General features: G+C 49.2%; 1 protein-coding gene across 3 annotated transcripts in view; it reads right to left on the reverse strand.

The window, feature by feature from the left end:
- PHF2 (PHD finger protein 2) overlaps nt 1–12,459 on the reverse strand; it is an 88,212-nt gene extending 75,753 nt beyond the window's left edge. The window contains exons 1-2 of one of the 3 annotated variants that reach the window (XM_072876031.1): nt 12,430–12,459; nt 11,921–12,113 (exon numbers count right to left, since the gene is read on the reverse strand). In XM_072876031.1, the coding sequence (XP_072732132.1) occupies nt 11,921–12,113; nt 12,430–12,442 (206 nt within the window). In that variant the 5' untranslated portion in view covers nt 12,443–12,459. The other 2 variants (XM_072876029.1, XM_072876030.1) reach the window with 2 other exon arrangements.
- Nucleotides 12,460–24,904: the final 12,445 nt, after the last annotated feature.

Here is a 24,904-nt window from a genome sequence, read left to right on the forward strand (position 1 = left end):
AGTAAACCCTTCTTTGGCTTCTTTATAAGTTTAATGCAGATAACAAACATTTGCTGGTTATGCCTGATAAGTTATCACAAATATAGACAAAGCGAAAGGGAACCATTATTGTTGAGTGGAAGATATGTGAAAAAGCATTCACTGAATTATGGTCAAAAATTAAAAGGTCTCTGTACAGAACTAGAAAATTACGCATATTTCTTGGACTGCAGAAGAAAAGTTCAACTACTTTCTCAGCAGAACGCAAATGAAAAATTATGTCATCTCACAATTAAAGAAGATGACTCTTAGCAGAAGGACATCAAAATGGTGATGGAAAAATCTGACTGAGAAAGAGGGCTCTTCAACTCAGCTAACAAAATAATAAGATATAACACCTGGAAACTGAAAATAAGCAAACTTAGATTGGAAAGACACGTGATTTTTCCAATAGTGAAACAATAAACCTTTGGGACAACTCACTAGTGGATTTGTTGACTTTTCCTCAAGAGTAGATGTGCTTTCATTTGACTGATGTGTTTGTTCTGATGCAAAGAAAGTTGGTTGATGATCTACGTAAGAGTTCAGAACACTGTCAAGCACCATTTTGGCATTAAGATCTGTAAATTCATAGGATCTTCTCAGAACAAGCCTGAGTGTTTCGAGATCTCTTCAACCACCTAAGCAAAAGTAAGCTCACCCATTTTAGAACAAAACTCCCTCGTTCAGCCGTAAGGAAATGGCATCCTCATCTTTCTCAGATGTTCTCTAACACGCTCTACCATCTTTATGGCTTTCAATAATAAAGCTCAACTGAGAGGCCTTGTCTCTAGACCAGAAATTAGTCAAGTCTTTGGAATGATTAATCCCTAGTCAGCAACTAAATGTAGAGTACAAGCTTAGTGTTTCATACACAACGGGCAGGGATGAGGAAGCCGAGACTGCCGAGAGGTTGCCTATGGACTTCTTTTCTAGCTAGATTACACACAGTGGGAAAGCAGCCCTAGGTTATTTGGTCATCCTGTGGGTCTTGCTGCTTTTGATGGTACTTCCGAGACTTTGATTTCTGAAGTGACCATGGAAGAAATACTTAATAGCCCTACAAGTTCACCATTCTTCACTCAATTGGTGTTCATTCAGGTATCCAGCAGGATTCCTCACCACGACAGCGTTCTTTAATTCCACAATAAATATTTCTGGGATAGGAGTTCATATGCTATACCTATAGTAGTCTGTAAGGAGCTAGATGTTCAAGTGGTCCTGCTCCAAATTAATTCCAGCCAATAAACTGCACGTTTTAGCTAAAAAAATTAAAAGTACACTAGATACACTCTAATTTTACATTCCTTAGCAACTGCTGCAATTGTATTTAAGGGTATTTAGCGATCACGAATGGAGAGAAAGAAAATCACAAATGGATAGCATGGTGATCCAGCAGACACTCTCCTTGTTCAGACACAGGCCAAACAGCAACAGAAGTCTAAGCCCTTTCGCTTCCCCCTCCTGCCCTGGTCTGGAGACTTTGGTGAGATGTTCAACAGAAGGGATTAAATATTGCTTATATCCTGCCTATGGGGATTGTATTCCTGACTAATGATCACTGGCTGTTTCATGTGCTCCCACGTTACTCTGCGTTCATCCAAAAACATAATGAAAACCATTTGCAGTCTTTGTTGTCTCTGGCATCAGAAGGCAGAGGGCTGCGCAGTGCCCAGCGCTAGGCATGTACAATGAGATACTGTTCTGCACCGTAGCAGTAACAATACAGATCTGAGCTGAAAGGGTAAATCACAACCACGTGGCTCACATTTAATGAGTGTATTTTTATACACATGAACAATCACAAATGCATACTATAATCATTCGCACTCCATGTGCAAATCCCACAAAAACCAAAGATATCATCTGGTCAACCAGATCGCTCTGCTGTCCACACATAGCGTAGATATGGTGTCACTGTGCCAAAGGAGCACAGGAAAGTTATTTTTTTAAATAATGGGTACGTATTAACTAGGGGTTTTTTAAATCATTATAATTTGGCCATATCAAATCCAGCTTTTCCAGACCAATGAACAGCACACATGACATAGGAACAGTGTTCCTGCCAATTTTCACATTTCCATCACCTTCCATTGAGATGTTAACAGTGAAAAAGGAGGTTTAACAAAAAATCACAACTAATGACTCCTAGCAGAAATATCTCCCTTTTTTTTTTTTTTACTTGTTACATCCTTTCAGTCTGCCAGATGAAAACTTCAAGGAAAAATGCTCTCCCTGAGAGTAAATGTACCATATTTTTTGCTAACAGAGGAAAACACAATGAAATCCATAAGCAATTCAATAAAAACATAAAGGCAACCATAGCTCCAACTGCTCTCACATAGTTCTAGCTTACCAGATTAACAACTGCAAATATGAAATTTAAAAATATTTTTGTTTTACAATTCTGATTTTTTTTCCTGTCAAAATATACTATTGCTTAACTTTCTGCTGGTCTCAACTACTTGCTAAAACTAATGGATAAAATACAAAAATTGCTGAATATCCTGTTAGAGGCCTATACCAGTTAGCTGTGCAACTTTAAGCACCCAAACACCGCAGTGAAACTCAGTGTCCTCACATCTGCTCAGGTCTGTAAGTCACGGCCTCACCCGGAGAAGTAGACCCATTGTTTTTTGGGGATGTGCCTGGGAGGAAGCAAAGACAGGAACTGCTCCATGGACTGCTGGCTGGGTATCCTTCACACGTCGTCAGCCTCTTCCAGCAGCTCCACCCAAGAGCCAAGAGAGCTCAACAAGGAGGGGTTTGTGCTCTCCGAGACCGGGAGAAAACCATCCCATGGTGTCCTGGATGCACCCTGGGCTGGAATCCCAGCTCTGGAGAGCACCAAGCACTGGAGCAAAGCAGGAAATGTTGCAGTTTGACCATGCCACACTTCCAGCGAGCATGGTCACGGGGACACCACCGTCCCTCGGAGAGTGTTCTTCAAAAGGGGTTGAGCTACTCAGTCATTATGTGGAGTGGGGGACAAACCCCTCCGGAACGAGTCCACATGAGAGACTTCGTAAAATTTGCTAAAAACCTTGTTTTTGCCAATATATTCTCTATGGAAGGTATTTAGATGTACAAACAGCTAGGTAACACCCTAAAATAGATTGTGCGTAATGCCCTAAAATAGATTGCGCAGTCTTACTGTTTTCAAATAAAAATCTAGAAAGGAATTATTATTCATATCACTGGGCAAGTGTAAGATTTTCTAATACACACCCACATTACGGTGTTCCCAGCCACAGATAAGACGCATAAAATGGTTACTATGAAAAATCCAGTTGATTTCAAGGAATTAGCTCACCTATATCACAAACAAGCCTCTAGCGCTGCTGCAGTGCACCTTTATATGATACTTTTAATGTCACAAACCACGTTTAATAAAATGTTTTGAGGAACTGTAAAATACTTTACATATACAAATTTCTGACGAACAGGAAAATAAGTCATTACAACTAGAAAGTTACTGCCATTTAGCTGATGGAGTTTTGTTCATTGGCATAATACTGTAATAAGAGTGTAACACTAGTAGTGGGATTTTATATTTGCTGTGACGCAGCATTCGAATATATTTTTGAAGTGTAATAGAATTTTGCTAATAAAGCTGTGAGCAAAAAAGATCATTTGCTTTTGACAGTGAAAGGATGTTCTGTTCATGCCAGACAAAAGGCTGGTGGCCTCAGCAGACCGCTCACGCACAGCACGCAGCTTGGCGCAGCCTCTGCATATGCCCACAGTGCAATCCAAAAGTGTAACCCAAATTCACGACAGCAGACCAAAGCTGACTTTAAACTCGGGGCACTTGCACAGCTCCAGGCACCAAGTATTTACTTGGTCCTTGTGCAATTGTACAAACTGTCCGTTGGCTGAAGCCCTCACTTGCATTATACAGGCTGCTATATAGGAGGAGATGGCTATCCAGGCTAGAAGAATACCCTCAGTTTTAGGTGTAGATATACTCCACTACTACAATAAAATGTGTATCGATCAGAAAGAAGAAAATATATTAAGGTAATACTAAAGATGTTGGGGTTTAGAAAGCCTTATAGTGATTCTAGAACACTTTTTCTCTTCGCTAGTTTTTCCCCATACGTAGTTACACTGCTTTGATCATTTTTTTCAAGGCATTTTTAAACATTTCCTTTATTATACAGCTATTTAGCAATAAGGAAAAAGCAGTGGGTAACCAAGCCCCACTTTGCTTGCATAACTGATTTTTTGTTGCCTGAAAAATGACATTGCTTTAACTTTCCTGATTAAAATCCAGCACTTGCTAAGGGTGCAGTCCTGCTGCTACTGAACTTAACAGGCACCTGGGTTTTTGCAGGACTGCTTACTGAACACGGTCAAGCTAAAGGTTCAGGCTGCTGAAGAGCACTCGTTAATTCATACTCTTTTTCAAATGCTTATTTTTTAATTAAACATGACTTGTGCTTAATATCCATTACTTTTTATCCTCTCAAAGGTAAAATCTGAATCATTTCAGAGGTAAAACCCTCTGAGATTAAACGAATCTTTATATACAACACCCTTCTGTATGTACTTACTCTCAGGCACCAGTGTACCAGACAACGTACTTGTAGGCCAGCTCTTCCCACGTTAATGTCCACACTTAGTACTACTTAGACTTGGATTTTCTAAAGCATACTTTAATTTGGAGAACAATTCCATGATTTCTGAGCTGACACCTCAAAACCTCAATGTTCAGACCAGCTAAGCACTCACGATACCTGAATTCCTATTTGCATAAACTGGAGCAATCAGTTCTTTTCACAACTAGACTCAATGTCTCAGTTAAACACTTTTTCAAACTCAAACCTCAGGGTTTTCTAATGAGCAAGTTTAAATACAAGACACCCAGGCACTGTAAACCTAGAGGTGTCTAATAGTGACACTCAGTCCTACAGCAAAGAACCGATCAAAAGAGAAACGTCTGTTCTGCTTCAAAGTCAGCTTTGTAGATCTCGATGTTGCATGGACATCCACGGAAAACCTGTCTGCAACTTAGGCAGTGGTCCAGAAGAGGACCAAAGACTCAGAAATGGGGAAGCTGATGCACTTTTTGCATGCATATATAAATACGGAGCCTATCCTATCATTTAGCAATAGAATGCTGTGCCAAGTGCGCTTCCTGGGGATGTCAGCACTACAATACCACCGTGGAAAACTTAAGAGTGAACCTCAATTTCCATGCAAACTTCTTTTTTTGAGTAAGAATTCAACCCTTTTAATTTACACCAAATACAAGTTTTCAACCCTCTAGCATATTTTCTCTGCAAGATAAAACTTCGCATTTGGAAATCTACTACTCTAACTGAGACTATACTTTTAACAAACAGTTGCAAAGTATTCTTGCAGCTGTGATTGATAGTGCAATGGCCCAAGAGACTATCTGAGGTCAACTGAAAGTTTTAATGGCATACTAAAACTCTGACATATTTTCCATTCTGAATGTCAGGCTCTTTCTCAGAGCACAAATGGATGTGAAATGGTAAGACGAGAAGTTTATTTAGCCATGCCAAAGGCCCAAGAACACAACACTGACTGGCAACACGCAAAACCCACTCGCTTTACCATCTGGCCAGTCTCCTGATGCTCTGGAAGTTGGTGTTAATCATCACGTGGGACCGCACAATAGTACAAGGCAACAAACCCAGCATCAGTACTGGGACAAGCGTGCCACGTGCTTCTACCTTTATGCAGCCCTGGGCATTTAAAAAGAATTTTAAAAGGGTGTAAAAGGGATTTGAAATGAGAAAAGCTGAAGTTCGCTGAACAGCTTTCAACTTACAGAATAAATAACGCTGTGTTACTGAAAGGAAGATTAAAATGACAGCAATTTCAACCTGAAGACAAGAAAGATTTTAACAGTTTTATCTTAAGTTCAAAACTTCTTCATGTTCCATACTAACAACTCGTATTTTTTAAAAAAGTAGGTGTTTTGGTTTGTTTGGGTTGTCTTCCTCCTAAGGCAAAAAATGCCCACTAAAGTGTCCATGTGGACACTTTATCCGGAATAATTAGCATGCTTTATGGGCTCTATAAAATAATTTCTAAACAACCTGGTTTTCTTTTTTTGCTGGAATAGAGCATCCATAAGGGAAAGCATTCTGGTATAGGTATTAGCATGGCTTATTCACGGTAGCTGCTCTGGTCAATCTCCCAGCATAACTGAGGCTGTAATGTTGACTAACTCTTCAGGAAAACTTGAAATAATCTTAAGTATGCAGTTATTGGAAAAACTTACAAACCTCGTTCCTGTCTGAACTCCACACACTAAAGGAAATCATTCTGTGCATGGTATAATTAACCTTAGTCACTCCCTCCGCTGTGATAATACTAAGGCAAACAGCACTGTATTTTTAGGATTATCCTCATCTTAAAATTTTACCCAAATTTCCAAATTTGGCCACAGCTAGTGATAAGCCCATGTAAAAGAGAGGAACTAGATGCCGCCATGCAAAACTAGACCTATTTTTAAAAGGGACAATGCTGAACGCTCCAGTAGGAGAATAAAACCTCCATACACAGAGTTTTTAGTTTTGCAATGTAACAGACAAGTGCATTTCTTAATCCAGCTCGAGTTCATTCTGTGCATTGAGGCACCTTGATTAACACCCATCATAATTTTCTGCTGCTACGGTAACTGCATGAATTACTTTTACACAACTAAGCCTTTTATAATTTTACTAAGTTATTTATTTCAGCTATGCCTGAGGCAATAAGTTTCAAAGTTTAAGTATACATAGGGTATAAAAATAAATACAAAAATACTTGTTATTTTATTTAGCAAGTGATTGTATGATCCCATCCTACAACACCAGGTGTGTGTTATAAGAACTGGTAACAAAATATCCACTGCAGAGAAAATAAATAATTTACCTTCCTTCACCTACAGCTGTAATAAATAACCCAATACAGATTTCTAGCTGAACAAACTTGTACAAAAGGACTTGCCTTGCCTTCAATATTAGGTTCCATAACACTCCCACAGTCGATGAGATACTTAGAGACCTGTCGTTAAATATGACTTCTTCCAACCCTCAGCGGTCTACACTCACAACCTGTCAGCAAACCTCCCCTAGCTGCCTCCAACTGCAGCAAAGGCGCTCAGGAACAGAGAGTGTCCCTGAAGCAGGCAGCTCCTAAACCACACACAACTTCACAGATCACGACCAACATCATCACCTAGAAGCATCCTGTTCACACAGCACAGGTGTAACATGCTTTGGCCAAACCGCTCCACCAAGCCGGTGAACCATCTTGTCCCACATCATCTAAAGCAAGCCTGCACAGTGCATGGCACAGAAAACACCTCCTGCAGCCTGCAGCGCTGCCTGCACAAAGCCGTTTGTCTGGACAGGCCTGCAGATGAGGTAGCAGAGTGACTGCCTGGGTACCTGCCAATTCTCACCTTCTTCATCCATCAGTACACGACGCAACTTCCTCCCCCTTCTCTCGCCTTCCTCAAGTCCGAAGAGCCATCTCCCATACCAACAGGCTTTACAGCTGCGGGGTACCTACAACCCCAGCTATCGCTACTGCCTGCCATCCTGCTGCTGGGTACCACGCACAACAGCACCAGGAACTCCCTCCTCAGGTAGGGGACCCAAGAGGTGAGGACGTAACGTAGACGTACTATGACACAGCGATGGAGGAGCCAGGAAAGCATGGAGCCCCGAGGCTGGGTTTTTACAGGCAAGCAAAGGACTAGAAGCAATTGAGGTGTGTGGGACTTCATTAGACCAAACATCCACATCAGATGGCAAAGAACGTATGGTCTGCACAGAAGTCGAACAACCCCGCTGCCTTCTTTAGTGTTATTTTCCTTTTGCCTATATGATCATCTCCATCCTCTCCAGATAGAGCTTGAAGCTGCTTGTCTCGAGCTGCTCAGACAAACGGAAAGCACGGAAATGACTGAAACTTAATCTAACGAGAAGTCACAAACAGCATTCTGTGAACATACTGGTGGCTCCGTAGCTCAACACACTTCATAAACAGTGTCCAAGGGTCTCCGATGATGGGTAACATATGGAGTTGTAACAGAGGGGCTCAGAAAGCTTTCAGAAAGAAAGGAACAGAGCTAACGCTGACAAGTTCTTTACTCTTTCTTCCTACAGATCAGCAACACCACACGGGCAAGATTACCAAAGGCTACCGCCCTACAAAATCAACGCGGATGCCCGATCTTTGCTTATCAAAAGAAACCGATCAGGCATATGTATCAATTCAGCCATACAGTCTACTGCAGCAACTCCGCCGCGTGCAGGCCTAAGACCGCAGTGATGACAGGCACCCAGGCAAGAGCAGCGAGCACTCCCAGGTGCCGCCCTCCCCGCCATGCAGGAGCTCCGATCCAGCGGCGAGGGACCACCTGGACGTTTCTCAGGATTAAGTAACGATTTCTACGGAAAGATCTAACACCGCTTCACAAGAGAAATCCTCCCTGAAAAAGATAATAAAAACAATCAGAGAAATCTAAAAGCCCCGGAGAACCCCGAATCCATCCCTCTGGCACTTGTATTGGGAAGCGACACGGGGCAGCGATTTCCAAACTGTAGTCAACGGCACGTCAGCAAACTGCCGAGTACTCGGCGGTGGTCTGGAGAGCATTCATCCGATACGTGCCAATGGCTCCATCTCCCCATTTCCAACTTCTAAATTGCATGAAATAAGTTTAACATGCGTTTGATATTTTTAGAATATGAATTTAGCATCGGACTGGTGAATTTGCCACAGAGATGTTACCCAACCTCAGATGCGAGGGACACTATGACTGCAATGTGAATAAAACCATGAAAAACATATATTTAAATATTTGGAAACTACCATCAGACAGGAAGCATGAAAACACCTCATCTGCTTCTACAAAACCAAAACACAAATGAGACTTTTTTTTCTGAAATGCACACTGTATGTCATGTTAAGAGACATAAATACGACTAAACAATTAAAAAACTGGGCAAGCTTCCTTAATGGTACGCAGCTTTGCACACTTGCTTATTTTTGTTTGCAGTACAGTTAACGCCATGAGTCCTTTGAGTGTCTAGGAGAGAGACAGGACAATTTTATACAACTAAATCCTGATTTTTATTTTTCTTTGTTGAATATTTATTTGTTCATATAATACCAAGAAAAGCAAACAGGGACATATATAAGCTGCTTTCTACTAAATCACTCAACTTACTTCTCCAATACAATTATCTTAGGTTTTGACTTGGTGAGAACCCTCCTTCTCAGTTTTCTTTACTTTAAAATCCATCTCTGGATGCTACCGTGAGCTAAGCAAAAAGGGTGCAACAGCCCTGCGACAGAGCTACAATTCAATTCCGTCCCCTTACACCACAAAATGAAATACCTTTCTTTGTGCATGCACGAGATATTGCCCCTGAGCTGTTCACGAAACGATCGTTTTCTTGATCAGTTACAACTAATCACTTTTCATCAGTTTTAATCAAAATTCACCACCGTATGCAGGCAGCTTCACTCCTTTTGCTGTTTAGCTTTTCACGAATCCACTCTGTCACCACTTTGCATGAAAATCTTAATTTCTTCACATTCTTCAGTTTTCCAAGTTTCAAGTGCCCAAGACCTGAAGCTTCTCTCCAGCCTCTAAATCAGCCTCACCTCATCATCTGTGCCCAAGTCAAAATCCACACGGGCAAGTGCGCATCCTTTAAGCCTCATGTCCAGAACCACACGTGTAGAGCACCCTACCGTCAACACTGGCACTAGAACTACTTATTTCAGTATTGTGCTTCATGTTTCCACACAGCTTTTTAAATCAATGGCAGAACATCATCCCTAATGTCACGGCGAAGTTTCTTTAACAGTTTTTTGTGCGCACGGGTAGTTTTGGGGAAGGTCTGCCGTTGACCCTGGGCCTACTCGGGCACCCGTGAACCGCAACGGCAGCAGGCAGTGCCTCTTGCCTTCACCTCCTCCACCAACTATCTGAGGCAATTACCGGAGCTGGTTAAAGTGAAGGAGTTACAGTTTAACCTTACTGAATACCTGTCATAAAAAGCGCTCATCCAGGTGATTTACCGGATTTTAATTTCACGTTTTACACTTTTATCACTCATGGAGAATTGCTGCAAAGCCGGTAACGCTCCATCATCCTCCTCGGTAACACCCGCTGCACGGAAAACCTGCCCGCACGGGTGCCCTCCTCTTCCACCTTCCCCTCCATCGCGGTGACCCTCCGGTACCACCGCCCGGAGAGCCCCGGCCAGGCGAGTGTCTCGCAGGCGCGGTACCCGTCTGGTCGTTCGCTCTTTGAACCTCCCCTGGCCGACAGCCCCTCAAAGACCCCCGCTTCTCCAGCATCTCCCACTCGCGGCTCCCAGGCAGCCTCCGCTGTGCCGCTCGGGACGCGGCACCTTCCCCTTCGCCCCCGCCGCTGCTCTCCCGGGACCCGGAGCCTGCCCGCAGGACGGGGCTGAAGCGACTTCCCCGGGAATTCGGTGAATTTTAATGTTCTCAGCTTTCCAGTCACCAACTTCCCCATTTCTCACAGAGGAGGAAAATAATAATACGTGCTCCTGAAGTTGCGCCCGGCCGCCTTAACTCCAGCGCGGCCACCCTCCCATTGTCTGCCGCACCGGCGCTCCGTGAGGGCGGTTTGGGGAGAAACGAGCCGCAAAGAGGAGTCCTCCGCCCCGGCCCGCCCTGCTCTGCCTCCCCCTCCCCCGCCGCCGCCGCCGCCGCCGCCGCCCGCCGCTTCCCCCCGCCCGGCGGCCGCCGCCGCTACGGCAGGCCCCGGCCCCGGCCCCGGGCGCCTCGGCGGCGGCGACAGGGCCGGCCCGGGGGCGCTGGTGGTGGTCGGGGGCAGCCGCCCCCCTGGCCAGGCCGCCGAGGAGGCGCCCGGCGCCCACCGTGAGGCGCGGCAGGGCAGCGGAGGTCCCCGCCGGTCGCCTCCCCGCGGGGCGGGGGTGCCCTGCCCGGGCTCAGGGGCGGGCTCTGGGCGAGCGGGGTCTTCCCCGCCCGGCCCTCCCCGCCTCAGGGCAGGCGCTCTGCTGTCTCGCCCGGCTGCCGGCGCGGAGGGGCTTCCCCTCGCCCGCCGCCTCTCCGCCAGGGCGGGCGCGGAGCTGGGCCCCGCCGCGCTCCCCTCAGCCCTCGGCCCGCCCCGCCAAGGGTTAAGCCGCAAGCCTGGCGCGGCGATGGTAGCCCTGTCAGCCGGGAAACACCCCGGCTGCCCCCCGCCCCGCTCCTCCCCGCTCCCGCCGCCCCGGGGAGCCGCGGAGGACTGAGGAGGGGGGTGCCCGGAATCCCCCCCCCCCCCCCCGGCCAGGAGGCCGGCCCGGCCCGCCGCGCCAGGCACCGGAGCCCGGTGACAGGGCGGCGGAGCCCCGTCTTCCGCCGCCGCGGCCCCCCGCTCCCCCTGCCCGCCCCGGCCCCCGGGCGTTCCGCGGCCGGGCCCCCCGCCGCCCCGGGCCCCGTCTCCGTGAGGGAAGCCGTGTGGAGCCGAGGGGAGGGCGGCGCGGGACACACAACATCCCGGCCGTAAGAGCCCGCCGCCGCGCCGCGCTGCCATCGCCCAGCCGGCCGGCGGGAACGATCCCCTCCCCGAGGAAAGCACAATGGCCCCCCCACCCCGGTGACACCGGAGCCCCGGGGATGGCGGCGGGGGGGGGAGCTTTGTGCGGGGAATCCAGCAAAATTTACAAAACAAAACACACACAAAACAAATACAACGGGGAGAGAGCGAGCGAGAGACGGGGGCAGAGTGGCTCCTCCTCCTCCTCCTCTCCAAAAAGGCCTGTTGGAAAACTGCACACGGCGGCGGCTCCGGCAGCGCCTCTCCCCGCGCTGCCCGGCGGAGAAAAGGCGGCGAAAGGCGGCGGGACCGCGGCGAAAGGGGGGGAAAGGCCCGATCTCTTTGTGTTACCTGCCGTGAAACCAGTCCTTGCAGGCATCGCACTCGATCATGAAGCGGGTTACGTCGTAGGGCAGCCTACAGATGCAATAGACGGGCACCGTCGCCATGTTAGCTCCCTTCAAAACAAGGCTGGACGCCCGGAGGAGCGGAGCGAGCGGGGCTGGCGGCGGCTCCTGCCGCGGGGTCGCTCCGGCTGCTGCTCCTGCCGAAACGCCAGCGAATTTGCAATGCCGAGGAGACGGGGTGGGGGAGAAGGGAGAAAAGAAGGGGGGGGGAAAGGGGAAAAAAAAAAAAAAAAAAAGAAAAAATCAGATAATGCAATTACGGCTCCTCAAGGGCGGGCGAGCAATGTCAGAAAAATAATAAAGGGCTTCCCAAAGTTTGGCTGCATGGTTCCTCCGGCTCTGCGAGCGCCGAGCGGACTGGGGCTTTTTTTTGTTGTTGTTGTTAAATGATTATTATTCAAAATGTTTGGCGAAATGCATTCTATTGCGTGCCCCCTGGTGACAGTACAGTACCGAGGCTTTTCATAAACACTCCGAAATGTAGCCCTTTCCTTGTAATGTCCTTACGTCAGCTTGCAACATTGCAATATTTCCTCTGCCGGGGCTGGGGCTGGGGCTGGGGCTGGGGCCGGGGCGGGCGGCGGCGGGGCTCGGCGGAGCGGCCGGCGGGGAGGGTGAGCGCTGCCGGCGGCGGGGGCTCGGGGCGCGGGGCGGGGGGGGGTTACCGCCCGGCTGCGGGGGGGGAGTTGTTCAGGCGAGCGGCCCGGGCGCGGCTCGGCGGGGCTCCGGCGGCGGGCGGGCGGGGGGACCCGGCGCGGGTAGCGCTGCCCGCGCTCGGCCCGCGCGCAAGGACGGCGGTGCTGAGCGCGGGTCCGCGAGGGCGCAGCGCAAAGCCGCTCGTAACGGCCGCGCTGCGCGGAGCGGGCGCGCTGGGAGCTGGCCTAAGCACCGCGCTGCCCTGCCCGCAGAAATAACGCCCTGATGGTCTGGTGTCTCGGTGGCGAGGGCGGGTAAGGGCCTATAAACATGCCCGGGTGTTGATTTACATTAAGAAAGAAGAAAAAAACCCCCTTCTTTTTAGTTGGTAGAATTATGTTACTGCTTTTAAAGTTCCCCACCGCTGCCCGTGGCAGCCCTTTCACCGTTGCAAGTAGGGCTGCTGCGCCAAAGAGATGAAGATAAACAGCTCGTGCCTGCGAAGCACCAAATCAAAGCGGGAGGGTGCTGGGGCTGCGCCGTGAGGGGCTGCGCCGTGAGGGGCTGCGCCGTGAGGGGCTGCGCCGTGAGGGGCTGCGCCGTGAGGGCCGCTTGGGCCCGTAATGTCCGTGTAGCCCAAGGCCGCACGTACCCGCAGACACCGGCTTCCTCGCAGACCGAGGTGGGTCAGCGGCGGCGAGGGCAAAAGAGGAACCCTCGAGTTTGAACCAAGACTGAGGATGCAGAAGCTCTCTCCCCCTCAACTCTGAGTAGCTGTTGGGGTGGTTCAAACGATCGTACTGTGGAGCATTTCGGTGGGAACTGTGTCCCAAGAGCCTTCGATAGCCGCTGGCACGCTTCCCTGAGAAGCGCGAGAGCTTCCTACAAAGTACTGGCAAAGGGAGTCCCAACTGAGATGCGATTTTAATTCCAGTTATGATGGATTCAGCATCTTGAATCCATCTCATTTGAGAGGGGAAAAAAATCTTCTGTTTATCTTAGAGCAAAAAGAGAAAACGGACATTTCTCTGCCTTTTTTCATCAGTCTGCAAAAATCCTCAGAAATCACCTGTGGAGGAAAAGGGAAATTCAAGGCGACAAATAACTTCAATTCCAGGTTTTTCTGCACAGATACACATTGTCGGTCTAGGCAGAACCTGCCTAGGACAGCTGAAGAGGGACTGTCAAAATTATTTGCCTTGCCCACTGAATTTACATGCCACAGAAATTACCTTCAGCCGGTGTTCGTGCAGAGCTACCTTTGAGCTAGCATCACAGATGGCACGCTCTGGTCCACCATGGGTGTTTATGAGAGTGAAATTAAATTTCTGACATAGCTCAAGGTGTGGTAATGCGGGGGGAAGATTATAGGCCTGCATTTTAAATCGTGACTCAGTTGTTTTGAATGACGTGTTTTGAATGTCTCGAGACGCACAAAGGCGCCTATTTTCTTCATCGTGCTGAGCGGCATAAGTATCTGCCCTCTAAAAATCAGACCTCTTTTAAGTTTAAATTGATCTATCATGATTTTAATTGCTTGGAGCTTCAACCAGAAAGTAGAAGATCCAGTCTAGGGAGTAAAGCAGGATGAGGAGGAAAGGCTTGGGAGCCATCACGAGAGTTACACACACCTTTACAGGGTCTGTTCACTGCTCGTCAATGCCAAGTCCATCTACCAGCACCTCTCCGCTCCGCAGGATGGGTTGGAACAGAGTATTCAGCGATTTTGATGCCCTCTGGTATTGGACAGTCACGCAGAAATTGGGCTTCTTGCCTCTGCACACCTGAAATGCATGCTGGAGTGCCTTCTTCCTTTTGTAAAACCAGTATTTTAATTTTTAAGGAGCACGGAAGCAGTTGGAAGCGTAGCAGCTCATCACACCATGTTCTGTGCTCATCTGCCTCTCCCAGTTGTTTTGTGGGCTTTGCTTACACCAAGCCCTTACGATCTGTGAAAAATTACATCCTCGTTGCCTTCCCTCAAGTCCTACAAGCACCTCCATGAAAACAGCCCTATTTCCAAAGCACCGCCCAAAATTCTAGTGTCAGCATGTCGCCACTGCAGCCGCTGGTGAGCTAAACCCTCTTAATGCCACGGGGATTTTGGTGGCCACAACAAAGGGCAGCTGGGACGTACGAGGGTGTAGCCAGACACTCCTCTGCAAATGGGGCCGGAGCAGAGTGAGGCTCCTCAGCTGTCCCACCCTGCTCCTCGGGCGGTGGTCATGCCCAGCAGCAGAGCTGTGCTCGCAGTGTCAGTATTTCTACTCCTTTCCTCTGCAAAGTCAGTTGGGTTATCAGGAGTTGTGCTGGAGGCCGCTAGAGCCGACATTGCATGGAAACAAATTATGGGAGACTCGGTGGCTCTGTTCTGGCAACTCGGACATCTTACTGATCGTTTTGCCAGGTACTAGCAGATAAACTAATTGGCGAGGTTGTCTCATTGTCCTGACTTTTCCGTGAGTATTTCGATCTAGAAGCCACGCAAGGAGGGTGCTTGGCTGCTCTCGGGCAGGGAGGAGCGAGTGGTGGAGCTATGCTGAGGTGCCTCTGCGAAACATAATTTGATCATCGAGTTAACTTTTTTGAAATGTTGAAGTGAGTTTTTAAGACATACTTTTAAACCAGTTGGAAGAAAATCAGCAGCATAGACCCGAACAGATACCCAGAAAACATCTGCGTGGTGGTCGCAGACCCTGCAGGCAGTAAGCAGCTGGACATTCACATGGCTGACACAGCGCTAGGAGTCCCGGGGCTACATCGCAGAAAGAGATCTGCTGCTATTTTGGAGCTCACGGGCGAGGATGGGATTTTTCAGGAGTATTTAAATGACCCGGGAGGAGAAGTCTCACCGACGGTGACATCCTGAAGCGGGCACTTTGGAAGAGCCTCCATCTGCTCCTTTAGTTTGAACGGTGATGGCTCGCCGTACTGAGCTCTCCGGTCCCGCCTCTGGTGTGGTGCTCAGAAAGGGCTCAGGCTTGGCCATCGGCACAGAGGGAAGGACTGCTATCATTTTTTGAACTTCGCAGTTTTTCTTACCAGTTTGTAGTGTTCTTCCTATAGATTTCCTCTGCAGTGGTATATACAAGGCCCTTCTATGTTATGATGCCCTGTAGCTTTAGACACATTGTCCCCATAGTTATTTCCATGCTACTGTAGAGAAGTAAACCAAGTTATCTTGTTTCCTCTTGACCATATCTACTCTTTAAGTAAATGTTTGCAAAGAAGCTACCTATGAAACCAGCCTTGAAAGAACAGGGATTGCTGGGCTGCAGCAAGAGAGGGGTCAGCAGATGACAGCTTACATCCCTTCCAGTTTTCCCCTCTGACGCCAGATTTCCCCACTGCAGGAACTGGTTTGATCTCACACCACACCGTACTGTCCTGTTTTGGTCCTATTTTGGTCCTATTTCAGTTGGCACAAACGGTCGAGCAGCACCCATCAGCCCATGGCTGTCCTACGGGGAACTCCACAGTAAATACACAAAAGGAGTCGTTCAAGTGCTGTAACAAGATACCCAAATGAACCCAAACCTCAAACCAGGAGGAATAATGAGATGTGCAGTTTGATGCAAGGCAGTCGAGGATGTCAACAGCATTTTTAATTTAAAATGGTTAAAGTCATAAAAGGAGACTGGTTTAAAAGGGCCTTTTGTGTAGCAAATTAAAGACCTAGTTAAAGAATTTATTTTGTATTCATAACTCTTAATGCAGTTTGCATTTATCAGTCCATACATGCACCTTCTCACTTAAACGCCTCTCTCTTGCCTTATATTTCGGCACGCAATCTAATGCCGCGCACCATCGCAACATGGAGAAGTTACTTGAGTGGGCGTCAGTGTCGTACTGACATTAAAATCTTGTATTTATTGTGGGTCACCAAAATCTATACAGACTACACAGACAAAATCTGAACTTTGGCCATCCTATCAGGTGTCAACAAAAATTTATCGGTTTCTCTTACAAGATTTTAAATTTTCAGTTATTTTATTTTAATTTTTATTTTATTTTGGGGGGAAAACAATTGTAATAACTCAGAAAATGCACAATAGCCCCCCCGCCCCATACTATGTGCCGTAGCCTCAGGGGCATGCGTGGAGAGGAGGCGTGGGAAGAGGCAGGAGCAGAGGGCAGGAGCCGCCTTGGGAAGCAGCTGGCAGCGCAGGAGAGAGCAGGGTCGGTAACTCCACCGGGGCACCAGTTCCACTTGGTGGGTATGAGGCAGGGTAACTGTTCGAGGTCAGCAAGCAGGCCAGAAGTCCTCCTTTCTGCTAGTGGACTCATAGCTTCTTCATGGTACGTCTTTGTCATTATGTTTCTATATTTGGGGGAAAAGAGGACCAAGAACAACGTGTCTGCACTCCTTCGTGTTCCGGCAGTGGAAAAACCACTTCCTCACGGTGCGCGGGTGAGCCGAGAGATGCACCTGACTCCAAGTTCACTGCACCTGAGCAAGCAATTGAAGGAAGGGTGCAGACGGGTCCGAGTCGAAAACATTGATGTTGCATTTCATATTGAAAGCATTGAATGCATTACTTGTTCCACAGCTATGTGGGTGATTAAACAGTCCTGTATTAAAGCCTTAGGAGGCCTCGCAGCATCTCCCAGAACAGGCCCTGCAGCCTTTCGGGTCGGCAGCAGCATCAGTAGGTGCTTTCCGCAGGAAGCCCTGGCTGGGGCAAAGCCAGCCGGCTTTACTGCCCAGCGCTGCCTCACGCAGGGGCTGGGCATGATATTGCCAAGACCTGGCAACCAAAGCCTCCTACAATTTAATGAACATTGAGTACAGAAATATTTTTGAAGCTTTTTTCACCTGTATTTTACAGCAGGGTGTAAAGCCGTGAAATGACTGTCACATTTTACCAAGCTCAGTGACAGAAGCAAACGCTTATTTCAGCAGCAGAAATATTTCCATTAAATGTGGTCCTGAAGCTCAAAGCCCACGTGGCAGGAGGTACCATGCTGTCTGCATGTTTTCACTCACCAGTCATGTTATGTGTGCAGTTCTTCATTTAATGTAACCTTCAGGAGAATAACTTAAATAAGTACATTAAAAAAAAAGACCCAAGGAGCACCCTGTGCCCTCTGTGCTGAGGGCCAGGGAAAAAAGGAAAACCTCCGTACACCTCCCGGCTGCACCCAGGGAGTTAAAAGGGCAGCGGAGCCTCATTTGGAAGAGCAAAAATGAGGCAGGGGTAGGATGGCAGGAAGTTTGCACAATGGTGAAGCAAGCAGCGGGGAGCAGAAGACATGGGCGAGCACAGATGGTGGGAGCGGGGGCACCCCTGGGAGCCCGCAGCCCGGCTCAGCCCCTGGCGAGGCCACGGCCGCCCGCAGCCTCGGGGTACCCCATGGCTTGGCCAGGACTGGTCCCAGTTTACATCGTGGCCCGTGGTTAGGGAGCGCTGAGCGGTTTGATGGGGCCGCTTTTATTTTTGGGGTCATCCCTGCGGGACCATCACCACGCTGGGCCGGTGTGGAAGGAGCCCTGCGGGGACCCCCAGGCCCGCTGGCGGGGCCCACCCCTCGCTCTCCTTCACCTGCATCCGCCCTAAAACCTGTGTTGGGTGGCAGCAAGTGGGAACAATCTTGTAATCACAGAAACCAGCACCCACGTGGCACCCTCGGCTGCAGCGCCCGGGGCCTTTCAGAGCCTTTCGTTATCGAATCAGCTCTACTTTGTACAAGGTGCTCCTGGGCCAGAGTTTGCACATCTGCTCCAAGAGTTACGCTGTTTCCCAGCATGGGTATTACACTATCCTCATCATTCGCTCAGTGTCTGAATTTCGTACACACTAGAAGATCCCCGGTGCTTAGGAAGCGTTTTGATAGAGGTTGTGGGGAAAAAAAAAAGGAAGGACAATGTGTATGTGTTCCCCTCTCCCGACTCCGTCCGGTCCCCCTCCCCATCGCCACCAGCTCCTCCCCATCAAGCATGATCGGGTTAGGCTCGGCAGCCCTCTTCAGGCTCTGTGAGCAAATGTAACGTCTGAAGCATCGGTATTCACAGTCATTTAGATTAAAAAAATAAAAACCCCAAGACATGATGTTCCAGCACATCCCTCTCATGCAACGCCCAGTTATTGCCTCTTTCTTAAGTCCTGGTTAAACTCTTCCGTTTTCTATAGCAATGGCCAATTTAGGCAGTACCCAGCAGCTGTAAATCCAGATTTAGCAGGTACAATGACCCCCCTGGCAAACCATAATAACCTCCGCCACCAGTGCGACCGAGCTCGCAGGGCTGCGGCGTTCCCCCAGGCAGCGGGAGCCACCGGAGCGCAGGCAGAGCTGCCACCTAGGTAGAGGTGACAGCAGCACCCACGAGGAGACCTCCCTCAGAACTGATCTGAGAGCAGCAGGGATCCGCTCCGCTCCCTCCCGGCAAAGGCCTCGCTTCGTCTGCTGCACGGTACGTGTGAGCCCCCCAGCCACGCCTGAGCCCCCAGGAACAACGGCCTGAACAGACCAGCGCCAAGGCAAAGTGAAAACGAGAGCAAAGTCCCCAGGCAGTGCTGCAGATAAAAAGAACTGAAAGGCAGAAAGAAGGGAAAGATATGTTAATATTTATTAAAATGTGTTTTAATAATCCTGTCTCTTACGGTTGGTTCTTGGAGCGAGACCAGCCAGCCTGCCCATCGCTGCCATCGTAAGACCAGAAGTCACCGACCAGGTACGAGGGCTGAGATGCACCCAGTAGAAAAACTATTAGAAGAGATTCAGTTGCAATCTCTGGAAATCAGTACTTGGTTGCCACAGTTTGTGCAAAAAAGTCATGTTCTGGGGGGAAAAATACCAGGCTCCTCTGGGGCTCACTCCACAGCGCTGGGCACAGGAGCATCCTCGCTGGCTCGGCCGCCGCGGCTCTTCCCAGCCTATGCAGGCTGCCAGCCCGGCCACAGCTCTCAAAAAATGCTATTTAAAAAAGGATTTTGGCCACAGTTACTCAAGTAATGTGGCCACCGTGGAGCCTCGTGCAAAATGTTTTTTATAAACAGTTAAACCATTTGTAAACAAGGTTTCATAACTTGGCATTTGGACTCAATTTTTGGTATTTTTCACCCAGAGCATGCTGCCTTCTGTGTCCATCTCTTACACGGTCTAGTCTGAGCAGGACCAGAAGCATCTTCTAGTCTGAAACTTGGTAAACGAGGAAGATGCACATGAGCCCATCACTGTCATCAGTCGAATTCACATTTATTTCGCCCCTCCTCACTGGGTTTTATTAGGGATCAGGAAGCTCATTTTTTACGAAGCCAAAGAAGCCAGAAGTTTACAAAGTTAAAAGAGAATTTCGAAGTGTTTATAAGTTTTCTCTTTCAATGTGCTGAGAGCCTGTCATAAAACAGAAGACAGAGTGTAAATAAAGCAGAATTACATGTTAGATGAACATGACTGACAGGGAGATACAAAGCAAAAGGACGTTTGCAGTGATGAGGTGTACTAGAAATGACACTTGGGGACACACTTCTTGGAGCTTTGCAGGGAAGGTGCTGCCTGGTCTGTTGGCAAAATCCGCCGCTGCCCGCAGACCCGCTGAGACTTCACCCCGCGACACAACCTCGACGCATCCTCTGAAAAGGCAGATGAAAACCAAGCGTGAGCTGCCTACCTCCAGCCCAAGAGCAGCGAGCGAGCTCACCCAGCCCAACCCACGGGCCACGGGTTCTGCCCTCGCCCTCGTCCCTTCCGGGAGGATCTGGGCACCTGTGGGTGCTGCACCTCCTGCCTGGCACCCCTGGGAGCCGTCTGTCTCCAACGCCACCCTCCAGCAGCTGCTCAGCATCCTGCCGGCCAGCCTTCTGCTCCCCTCCCCTCCCCTCCCCGCAGCAGCAGTCGCACAGGTCCTTGTCCCTCTCCCTCCCCCTTTCCCTCCGTTAGTTCTTCACCTGCGTCCTTCACCCTTTGCGCTCACCAGCCGCACCCAGCGGCTGGGTTCAATTGGAAGGGTTCAATTGGATTCAATACGTCAGATAGCAGTCACTAAATGTCATGTTTTCTTACAGATGCTGTAACAGAACCACTATGAATTAAGCTGAATGTTGTCAGTACTTTATGATGTTCCTGCTTTTCTGTAATACCTTGTCCAACTTTTACTTAATATTTTTGTTTTCATCCTTCACTCATGTTTTTTTAAATTGCTGTATTAGTTCGCATAGCCATGTGTGAACAATCGCGATTTCAACCAGAAACCAGGGCACGCCTCTAGCCATTTATCTCCCAAAATACACCAGCAAGCCCCAGACCTAAATGCCAAACCAAGGACAGATTACAGTCCCATTGTACTTTCAGAAATACACCTTTTCCTGCCAAACCCCCTGAATGCCTCATGGCATTAGCATCCTCTACTTGGGTATTAAATGAAAAGAAACAGTATTTACCTCTTACCTGCTGCCTTGCCGTGGGAAGGCAAAGCTCCTGGGGAAGGGCTCAGGAGCTTCTCGCTCTCCTCTGCCTGGTCCAAGGAGAGGTGTCTCAGGGCAAAACTCAAAACCCTGCAAAACCTGCCCTGAGGGTTCAGGTGGCTGTGGGGGGGTATCCCCGCGGCTGCCGCGGCCCCGGCCCTTCACGCCCCCGGGGCGCTGCTGCTGTTGAGGCGTTCACCCATGGGTGGGTCAGATGTCCTGGGGACGGGGGACACCAGCGGGGCACTGACATTGGGAACCATCCCACTCCGACCCGCTGCACGACCCCACCAGCTCCCACGGGAGAGTGGTACCCGGCGGGGACCGGGCTTCCGCAGGAGGGGTAGCAGGTGCCGGTGATCTCACCTCACCCGGGGCTGCGCGTCCACCAGCTCCTGCCCGCGCGCTCTTACCCAGCGGGTAGGCACGGCCGGACTCGGCTCTGGTCGTTCTATGGGTTTTCAGCACAAAGAAAGGATTATAGAGACTTTCACCAAGGGAGCTGTAATCTGCCTCTGGTCTGGATAATTATGCTCTTAAGCACTGACTGCATTGAAAAACGTGCCCACGATCTCGCTTTTCATTTCACAGCACCGGAGCGATGGCTGCACTGTCCCATTCCTCGTCCTTGCCGCGACCGGGCACTGGGGCTCCATCCTGCGCGCCGGCGTGAGGGACCCTGCTCACGAGGTGTCATCAGAACCTTTTACTGACGGGCGTAGGAACAGCCCCCCGAGCCGTCCGTCGCTGCAGGACTCTCCTGGTCGCAGGACTTTCCCCAACCCTGAAAAACGCGCCCCTTCAAGACTTTTTAAAGAGGATCTGGAAGGTGGCACAGCAGCTGCTGCTCTCTCAGGCAGGCTCACACCCCCCTGGCCCATGACGCAGCCATCCAGCGACGCAACCACTGCCTTAAATAGCACAACCGCGAGTACAGGAAATAAAATGGTTGCTGCTCTTCCTCACCCCTGCTGCTCGCCATCCCCAGTGGGTGGGCGGCTCTTTGGCCACTTACCATCTTAAATCTCATTTTCCTCTGTCCGTAACACAACGCTGCACTTAACGTGTGAGAGCTGAGAACGAAGAACGCGCTGGGATGCCTGTGCTGGGCTCCCCCTGCACAGGCACCCCCTTGCCCCTAAATCTTCTCCGCTGTCAGTAATTACCCACCTGCCTGCGTTTAAGGACTCACTGAAGATTGGATCTAAAAAATGCACTAAAAGTGATTGACTGCGGCACACGCAGATCACTATTAGTCGTTAACAACACAGTTAAACAATTAGCAAGGCCAGCCCAGGGAGGAGCATTGATGCTTTAGTTGCTTGCAAGCCAGCAGCGAGCAGGGCTCTGCCCTCAACTGACAGCTGAGCCCACTGGCATGGGATGGACAGTGGCCACATGTCCCCACCCAAATGGCCGATTCCCCCGGTTTAACTCTTGTCTCGGAGATGGATAATGAGATATTGGTCATATAGGAAGCATTTCTTTACCAAGAGGGGTCAAACCCTGGAACAGGCTTCCTGGAGAGGTGGTCGATGCCCCAAGCCTGTCAGTGTTCAAGAGGCATTTGGACAATGCCCTTAACACCATGCTTTAACATTTGGTCAGCCCTGAAGTGGTCAGGCGGTTGGACTAGAGGATTGTTGTGGGTCCCTTCCAATTGAACTAAACCTAGTCTGTTCTATTCTATTCTATTCTAATTCTAAGCTGAGGGGTCTGAGAGCCATTATCTTTATTCGTATCAGTTTTCACTTTAGAAATAAAAAGGCTCACTTCTCATACAGCCCTTTGGTCTTTATAAATAACAGCAAGTCCTTCCCCCCGCCTTGGGCACCTATTCCAGATGCTGCATCCACAGGGACACGCTTAGGTGCAAAGACCTCCTGCACGGCAAGGAGCTGGCTTCAGCCTCCACCCACTCCACGCTCAGGGCTGCGCTGCTGTCCAACAGTCGTCCACAGTATTGTTGCAGGAGATGCAGGCAACCTGTCTACACATGGGTCGCAGATTATTAAAAAGTGTTAACTATTTTAATTAGCACATTAAAAAGGTCCATGTGACAGTGTATAACAGAACATAACATACTTGCTGATGTAGAAACTCACGTGTGAAAGGCGTTCTTCAGGAGCAAGGCAAGACAGTATCTGGTCATTCCGTGGGATCACCGATTCCTGAGTCAGTTTAACTCTTTGGAAGATGACTAAATTAATTTGAAATGCAGCTTGTTTCCTGCAGGAAGCTACCCAAGACAAGAGGGAAGACAGGCAGCCCTGTGCTTGCCCGCAAGGAGTGCAGATGCACAGAGTATCGCTCGGTTCCCCCAACCTACCGGTCCCCATTCAGCCCCAGAGCACCCACCGAATCCGCAGCTGCTGAACCGCACATACCCGTTGCAGAGGGCAAATAATAAACTCGGTGTTGGCTCTGGATTTGACACCGGTGTTCCCAGTCAGGGAACCAGGGAGCTCTGGTACCTGCAAGATGTCCCCGCCGTTGCTTCCACTAGCACCTACCAACAGCTGAAGGCTCGTTCTCCTCCCGCCCCAGCGTAGCTTCTGCCCGAGGAGCTGGGTTTCGGCCTCTCCAGGGCAATGGCAGGGGTTTAAATGGGCCACGACAAAAACACGTGCTCCAGGTCAAGTACACATACGCCATGCAAGGCAAACTTTTTCACCATCATTTCTGGAAAAAGTAAATGCGGCACCTTACGTGTGGGCCAATGAACTAGTTAATTTGCTGTACTTTTACATCCTGGTTTTAGTCACACTTGCGTGGACAGCTTGTCGCCTTTTGGCTGCCCGTGAAAAATTTTGCTGGCACAGTTACTTTGAGGAAAGGAGTGAAGTCATCACGCTTGCAGTACATGGCACATCAGTGAAATCTCCCATGCACATTTATTTTTGTTACTATTTCTTATTCCATGCCAGTGACCAGCTTATGCTAGAAAAGTGAAATACATCCTTCTCTACTGCTGGGAAAGAGGGCAACTGGTGTCTTGAACCTTCACCAGAACAAGAGGTTGGATAACATCTCCAGAATAGACAAGCTCTAACACAGGGTGAATAACATGGCATCAGTGCAGGGCAGGAAGGGACGCAATCCCGCCAGAGTTCAGCAGCGGGATCCCCCGGCCAGCTGCCGCGACACCAGCACCACCGCCCCTCTCCAGCTTGTTTGACTTTGGAAGGAGAGAGGAAGCCCGATTGCCATCTTTTGCGCAAAACACAGCTGCGCTGCTATAAACTGCCTCTACACCGAGAGCGCAGAGCTGCTGACGCCACTCCTGTAGACACAACATGAGATCAGAAATGCTCAGGGCGAGCCTGTTTTTAACCATGGGTGTCAGGCGCTGGAGTAGACAGAGGAACACTCAGATAGAGACAGCAGACAATACGGGCATGCCCAGACAAAAAAGCACTCCTGATATCAACCACGGTATAAATTTATGACTCCTCACGTTATGTCAGAGTGATCCATGATGAAGAGGAAACTCCTGCATAACGGAATTATTTATTCTCAGCCACGAGGAGCTGAGATACGGGCACTGTCGATCATCTTGGATTTCAAACCCCGCGAGTACCTGGGGTTGGTCTTTTTCTTCTTTAAACAACTGCCCCTGTTATTTGTCTTATTTGCATCTTATTAACCATCTTGCGTTTAAACGTGGACATCTGAAGTAGCTGTATAAAATAAAAAGGACAAAGCATCACTCCGATCAAGCGCGGTATCCCCCAACAGCGGCAGCGTGTAAAGGCTGTGTTTTCCTTCTCCGCCTTTTGGGAGGACATCATGTAGTCTGCTAACTCAATCACTTTATTTGGGCATAGGAAAACTTTTATTTACAACATGTTAATTAAAAAAATATTTGACAAAAAAGGCATACAGTA

This window comes from Ciconia boyciana, chromosome 11 (assembly GCF_034638445.1).
Source record: "Ciconia boyciana chromosome 11, ASM3463844v1, whole genome shotgun sequence".
Lineage (NCBI taxonomy): Eukaryota > Metazoa > Chordata > Aves > Ciconiiformes > Ciconiidae > Ciconia > Ciconia boyciana.